Source organism: Orycteropus afer, unplaced genomic scaffold (genome assembly GCF_000298275.1).
Source record: "Orycteropus afer afer isolate SDZICR_OR568_19922 unplaced genomic scaffold, OryAfe1.0 scaffold00099, whole genome shotgun sequence".
NCBI classification, from domain to species: Eukaryota; Metazoa; Chordata; class Mammalia; order Tubulidentata; family Orycteropodidae; genus Orycteropus; species Orycteropus afer.
In genome coordinates, this window is record NW_006921686.1 from 2,954,464 (window position 1) to 2,960,927 (window position 6,464).

Genomic DNA, 6,464 nt, shown 5'->3' on the forward strand with positions numbered 1-6,464 from the left:
ATGGCCGCCGCCCCCACCCATCCCGCGGGGCTCCCGGGCTCTCCCCGGCCGGGGTCACCGCCACCCACCGGGCCCAGCTTGGAGTTCCAGTCGCCGCCACCGCTGCTGCCCCAAGCCCCGGGCCCCGGAGTCTCCTTCCACATCCAGATCGGGCTAACTCGCGAGTTTGTGCTGCTGCCCGCCGCCTCGGAGCTGGCCCATGTGAAGCAGCTGGCGTGCTCTATCGTGGACCAGAAGGTGCGGGTGCGGGGTCCCTCCACTCCTCTTGCAGGAAGGGCGTCCCAGAGGAGGAGGGAGCGGGCCAGAGATGATCTGGGCCTAGAGCAGGGGAGGGGGGACAAAGGGAGCCTGGGAGACTGAGATGGGGGGTGGCCATTGGCCCCCAGTTGCCTCCCTACTCCTCTACCCGCTTGAAGGAAAACTGGGCAGGGGTGGGGTGCCCCAGAGGCCTCCTCAAATTGCTTGTCCCTGCATGCTGTTGTTTTCGGCAGCCGGCAGGGAGGAAGGGAGGGGCCGACCAGGTGTAGGGAGGGGAGGAAGGGGCAGGTGGGGAGACAGCAGATGTGCGGAGATCCAGGCCTCCCATTTGGTGGAAACAGTAGAAATTGGAGTAAGGCTGGCCTTCTCGATCGGGTGACACATGTGGGTGTGGATGTCGTTGCTGGCTGCCCGGGCCAAGTGAGGTCTCAGAGCCCAAAGCCTGTCCCCCACGGGCCTGAGGCCTGAGAACTGTGTGGAGGAGCCAGTGCCCTCTCTGCACCCCTAGAAACCCCGGGGACCTGTTCCCTCGGTTAATCACAGTGCTCCTAACCCCCGTCCCCCGCCCCAGGCCTGATGCTGGCCTATTAAACAAACGGACCTCCGCCACCTGAACCTACCCTTAACTTTGGACCCAGGGTTACCGGCGTGGTTGCAGGGGAGGCCTGGGGCTGCAAGTTCGAATCCCAGGATGTTGATTAGAATAGTGGGCATCTGTGTTGTTGGCACACTAGTTAGTAAAAATGTTAGAATGTTATGATCCTTGATCCTAAATTGTTGGCAAATTCAAATGCTAGGCCATTTGAATGTTTCTGATGTTAAAATGCTCAAATGTTGGAACTCTAGGTTGTTGAAATACTAAAGCATTACAGTCTTGGGAGTATTAGGTTCCTAGGTTATTGGAATACTGGAATGTTAAAATGCTAGAATAGTTTAATGCTGGGTTGTTGAAGTCTTTTAATACTTAAATATTCAAGTATCAGAGTCCTAGTTTGTTGGGCTTCTAGAACATTAACACATTACTGACAATCTAGGTTGTTGAGCTCCTAAAACGTATAATAATGATAAGGTGGAATCCTTGTGTGGTAGGATCCCAAAACATCTAAATTCGAGAATCTTCTCAGACTCCTGGAAATGAATCCTTTGGGCCTGAGACTCCAGAAACTGAAGCTTAGAGACATAAAGATTTAGGCCCAGTCTCGTAGTGCCTCAGGCACTTGACTGCTAACCAGAAGGCTGGAGGTTCAAACCCACCTGCCACTCCTCAGAAGAAGGTTAGGCAATCTTCTTCCGTAGTGATACCGCCTCAAAAACCCATGGAGGGGTCGCTATGAGTCGGATCCAACTGGACGGCAGTGAGTGTAGCAGTGAGTTTAGTTTTTGGTTTTAGTCTCTGGGGAACCGTCCATCCATTAGCGAATAAGAATAGGCAGGCAGACAGGGCACTGCCCCCCAGAACCCCCAAATCTAGCAAGCTCAGCTTCCACCCCTGGACTTAGCCTGCTTTTCGGTAAGGCAGGCTTGGGGGTAGAAGCCATTGCAGGGAGGATGAGGCGGGTGGTGGGGCTTGAGATAGTCGCCAGGTGAAATTCCTTGTTCAACAACCCCCAGCCTGTCTCTCTGGGACTCATCCAGGCTTTAGTCTTCTTCCCTTCAGGCCCCAGGTGTGTTAGGGCCCCCTTCCTTCCTTCCAGCGGCTCCACCTGGGCAGTTTCACTTTCTGTTCTACCAGGTTTCATTTCCTGCCCCCCCCCAGGCTGCAGACCCCGGCACCTGGGTCCTCTAGGCATTGTGGGGGAGGGAGCACACCCCCCACCTCCAGCTCCCCAGGAGTCCTAAATCCGTAAATGCCCTCCTTCCAGCCCGCCCCGCCCAAACGCTGGGCCCAGAGCCAGGTAACAGGGAAAAACAATAGATCCCGGAAGGAAGCTGGGGTGGAGGGGGGTGGATAGGGACCGGGTGCTCGCTCAGCCTCCCCCTCCCAATCTCCGGAAAAAAATCCAGGTGTCCACGCTCCCAGGGGTACCTTCACTCCAACCCCACCGCGCGAGTCCAGCCCCCAGACTCCCGCCAGAGCTCGCTCCCGGCACACCTGGGGCCCTGGCATCTTGCCCGGCTCGAGCTAAGGTTGAGAGGGGGCTGGCAGGAAGCGAGGGCAGCAGGGTCCCCGAGCTTCCGGCGGAAACAGCCAGCCCTGCCCTGAGAGGGTTCCAGTCCACCGCCACTCTGAGTCTCTCTCTTGCCACCTCCCTCTCCCGCCTCTCAGTTCCCCGAGTGTGGCTTCTATGGCCTTTACGACAAGATCCTGCTCTTCAAACATGACCCCGCTTCGGCCAATCTCCTGCAGCTGGTGCGCTCAGCCGGTGACATCCAGGAGGGCGACCTGGTGGAGGTGGTGCTGTCGGGTGAGAGGCCGCGGCCCGCCAAGGGGCGGGGCCTCGGGTGGGGGCGGGGCTTCAGGAAGAGGCGGGTGAAAGCGAATCGCCAGGGGAACTCTTACCCACTGCATTAGGAACGGACACATACATCGTTAAGCATTAAGTACCCCACACTATGGATGAACCTCAGTGACATAATGCTGAGAGACGGAAGCTAGACACCGGATGACATGTGTGACGCCATTCACAAAGCACAAAAGACCGTCAGAATTAAACTCTGGTGGTAGAAGGCATGAGTCTTCTGTTAGGAAAGGTGGAGACTAGGTAGGGGGCAGGAGGGAGATTTCCGGTAACTGGTTTCAACTATCGAGGCTTCTCCCCAGGGGCATTTGAATGTGCAGCCAAACCTAGTCTCCCCACCCACCATTCCCATTGTATTGATAGGCAAGTTCTCAGCATCGAGGAGCTGAGATCCCCGAGGTAGGAGGAGCCGAGTTTGATACGTGGCTGTAAGAACAGGAGCGAGCCTGCAGTCTCTTGGGCCCTTCAGGAAGGCAGGGGGTGCAGGGGTTCGTGTGTGCTTTATTCATAGTGCATCCCCATGTTTAAGGAGCTCTGGTGGCGCAGTGCCTAAGGCATTTGACTGCTAGCCAGAAGGCTGGCGGTTCAAACCCACCAGCCACTACACGGAAGGAAGACTGGGCAATATACCTCTGTAAAGATTTACTGTCTCGGAAACCCAGTGGGGGTCGCTGTGAGTTGGAATCGATTCGATGGCAGTGGGTTTGGTTTTTGGGTTTATCCCCATGTATACCACCAAAGTCAGTAACTGTGTTGAATGACAGGCGTTTGGCTTTACCCACCTGGTGAGCTCAGGTTTGAAATACTCACCTGCAGGCTGTTGAATCTTTATCTTCATCCTGGTCTCTCCCCTAAAGCACCCTCCTGACAGCTTTACTTGGCATCCAGTCAGCATCTCAGATATGGACTGTCCAAGACAGAACTGTTGACTTTATCCTTCTGAACTTGCTCCTCCTGCAGCCACTGTTGTGGCGTGGATTCTGATTCACAGCGCCCCTTGAGGACAGAGCGGAACTGCACCAGAAGGTTTCCAAGGCTGTCAATCTTTATTACAGAAGCAAAGCCCAAACCAAACCCCCAGCAGTGGAGTCTGTTCTGACTCACAGCGCCCCTAGAGGACAGAGTGGAACTGCCCCATAGGGTTTCCAAGGCTGTCAATCTTTATAGAAGCGAAGCCCAAAACAAACCCACTGCGGTGGAGTCTATTCCGATTCAGAGCGCCCCTAGAGGCCAGAGTGGAACTGCACCACGTGGCTTCCAAGGCTGTCAATCTTTGCAGAAGCAAAGCCCAAACCAAACCCCCTGCAGTCCAGTCTATCTGACACACAGTGCCCCTAGAGGACAGAGTGGAACTGCCTGGTAGGGTTTCCAAGGTTATCAATCTTTGCAGAAACATTGCTACATCTTTCTTCCTCAAAACATTGCTACACCTTTCTTCCTCGGAGTGGCTACTGGGTTCCAACCACCGACCTTTCAGATAACGGTAACAGCCTAGCTCTTAACCACTGTCCCTCCAGGGCGCCTTGATGTTCCGATACCCTTCTCCAGCTCAGCAAGGGGCATCACCATTCACTCAGATTCTCAGGCCCCGAATCTTGGGGCACCCTTAACTCTTGTTTTTCATTCCCTCACTTGATCTAGCAGCAGCAGCCCTTATCTTTAACAGCTACATTCTGAATGTGTTTCTTACCAAGCCACCGTCACCTCCTGCCTAGACAGTTGCTGTAGCCTGCAAGTCCGAGCACCACACTCTTCTGCTCAGAATCCTCCCATGGTTCCCCAGTGCCCTTGGAAGAAAATGCAGATTCCTCAAAACCCTACACGGTCTGGGCCTGGCCACTTCCCCCAGTTGAACTCTTAACACTCTTCTTACTTTCTCTGTTCCGTCATACTTGCCTGGCCTCCATCCCTTGAACAAACCAAGCACCCTCAGGGTCTTTACACAAGCTGTTCTTTCAGCCCGGTATGTGCCAACTGCACACACACACACACACACCCCAGTTTTCTCACAGCTAGCTCCTTCTCATTACTTGGATCTCAGCTTAGTTGTCATTTCCTCATAGTATCCTTCCCTGACCACCCGACCAAAAGTCACCAACTTCTTCTCAAGTTCCACGTTATCACACTCATTTCTTCTCTTTGGGGCGTCTGTGAGATTCTCCAGCTTATTGATGCCTGTGTGTTTGTTGTCTCCTCCCAGAAATGGCCACTCCCTGAGAGCCAGGTGTATGTCTGTCTGGTTCATTGCTTTCTCCTGAGTGGCTGAAAGCACACTCGGCCACGCAGAAGAGAGTTCTCTGTCCAGTGAATAATACTCATAAAAATAGCTTAATACGGGATGGAAATTTTGGAAGACAGAGTGAGAGAACTGAAACCTAATGCAAAAATGAAACTTTTAAATAGTTGGTGGGTGCCATTGAGTGGATATGAGACTCATAGTGACCTCACGTGACTGAGTAGAAATGCCCCATAGGGTTTTGTAAGCTGTTTGATGACTTTAATTTATGGTGTTGGCAAAGAATATTGGATGTGTCACTGTTCTGGTCCCTGGTGCCGCTCTGACAGGAATATGCCACAAATGGGATGGCTTTAACAAACAGGAGTTTATTCTCTCACAGTTTGGAGGCTTTAAGTCCAAGTCCAGAGTGCCAGGCTCTAGGGGCTGGGGGAAAGCCCCTCAACCTTGGGTTGTAGCTCTGCCTCCTGCTCCCGGCCCACTGGAACTAGAGGCTTTTCTTCACTCAGATGCTGGCTACTGAAACTGACAGACCCGAGGTCGACAAGTAGAAAGGCACAGTCCCGATGTTACCAAACCACACGGCAGGCCATTAATTTAAGTCCATTGTAAGTCCCAAGATCGGCAGAGCATGGCAGGCTGCTGAGCAACGACATGGCTGCACACAGGGTCCAAGCGTGCCATAAACTCAAGACCATTCCCAAGGCTTCTGCTTATATGTAGGAAGCAGACCACATCCCTAAGGCAGCTACTCAGCTGCTCATAGTAGATTCCACCATGGAGTTGATTGCCAGTCTCATCATGGGGAATACTACATCCAGCTGCCCAGCCACTCAGCCGGGCCCAGCCAAGCTGACACACACTGAACTACCACAATCGCGGCCTACCAGAAGAATGAACAAGTCTGTCTTGGATGAAATACAGCCGGAATGCGCGTTAGAAGTGAGAATGGTGAGACCTCATCTCACATACTTTAGATGTGTTCTCAGAAGGGACCAGTCCCTGGAGAAGGACATCACTGGTAAAGTAGAGGGTCAGAGAAAAAGAGGAAGACCTTCAGGGAGGTGGAGTAACACAGCAGCCACGGCAATGGACTTAAACATAGCAACGATTGTGGGGACAGCTCAGGACCGAGCACTGTTTGTGTACTGTTGTCCACAGCAGAACTGGCTTGACGGCACCTAACAGCAATCTTTATGGGAACAGACTGCCTACAGAGTGGTTGAGTGAGTTCAAACCACCACCCTTTTAGTTAGCTGCCATGCATTTCATTGTTGCATCACCAGGACTCCTTGTTTTAAAATAATGTTGTTGTTATGTGCCGTCAAGTCAGACCCAACTCATAGCGACCCTTCCTTGGGTTGCAAAGGCAGTATCACTATGGAAGTAGATTGCCCCATCTTCCTTCAGAGGAATGGCTGGTGGGTTTGAACCGCCAGCCTTCTGGTTAGCAGTCAAGTGCCTTAGGCACTGCACCACCAGAGCTCCTACCTTCACAGAAGCAAAGCCCA

General features: G+C 53.2%; 1 protein-coding gene across 1 annotated transcript in view; it reads left to right on the forward strand.

Annotated features, from left to right (window-relative positions):
• PRKD2 (protein kinase D2) overlaps positions 1 to 6,464 on the forward strand; it is a 36,834-nt gene continuing 30,370 nt past the window's right edge. Inside the window, exons 1-2 of the mRNA XM_007942887.1 lie at positions 1 to 237; positions 2,525 to 2,663. Coding sequence (XP_007941078.1) covers positions 1 to 237; positions 2,525 to 2,663 — 376 coding nt within the window. The remainder of the gene's footprint in view (positions 238 to 2,524; positions 2,664 to 6,464) is intronic.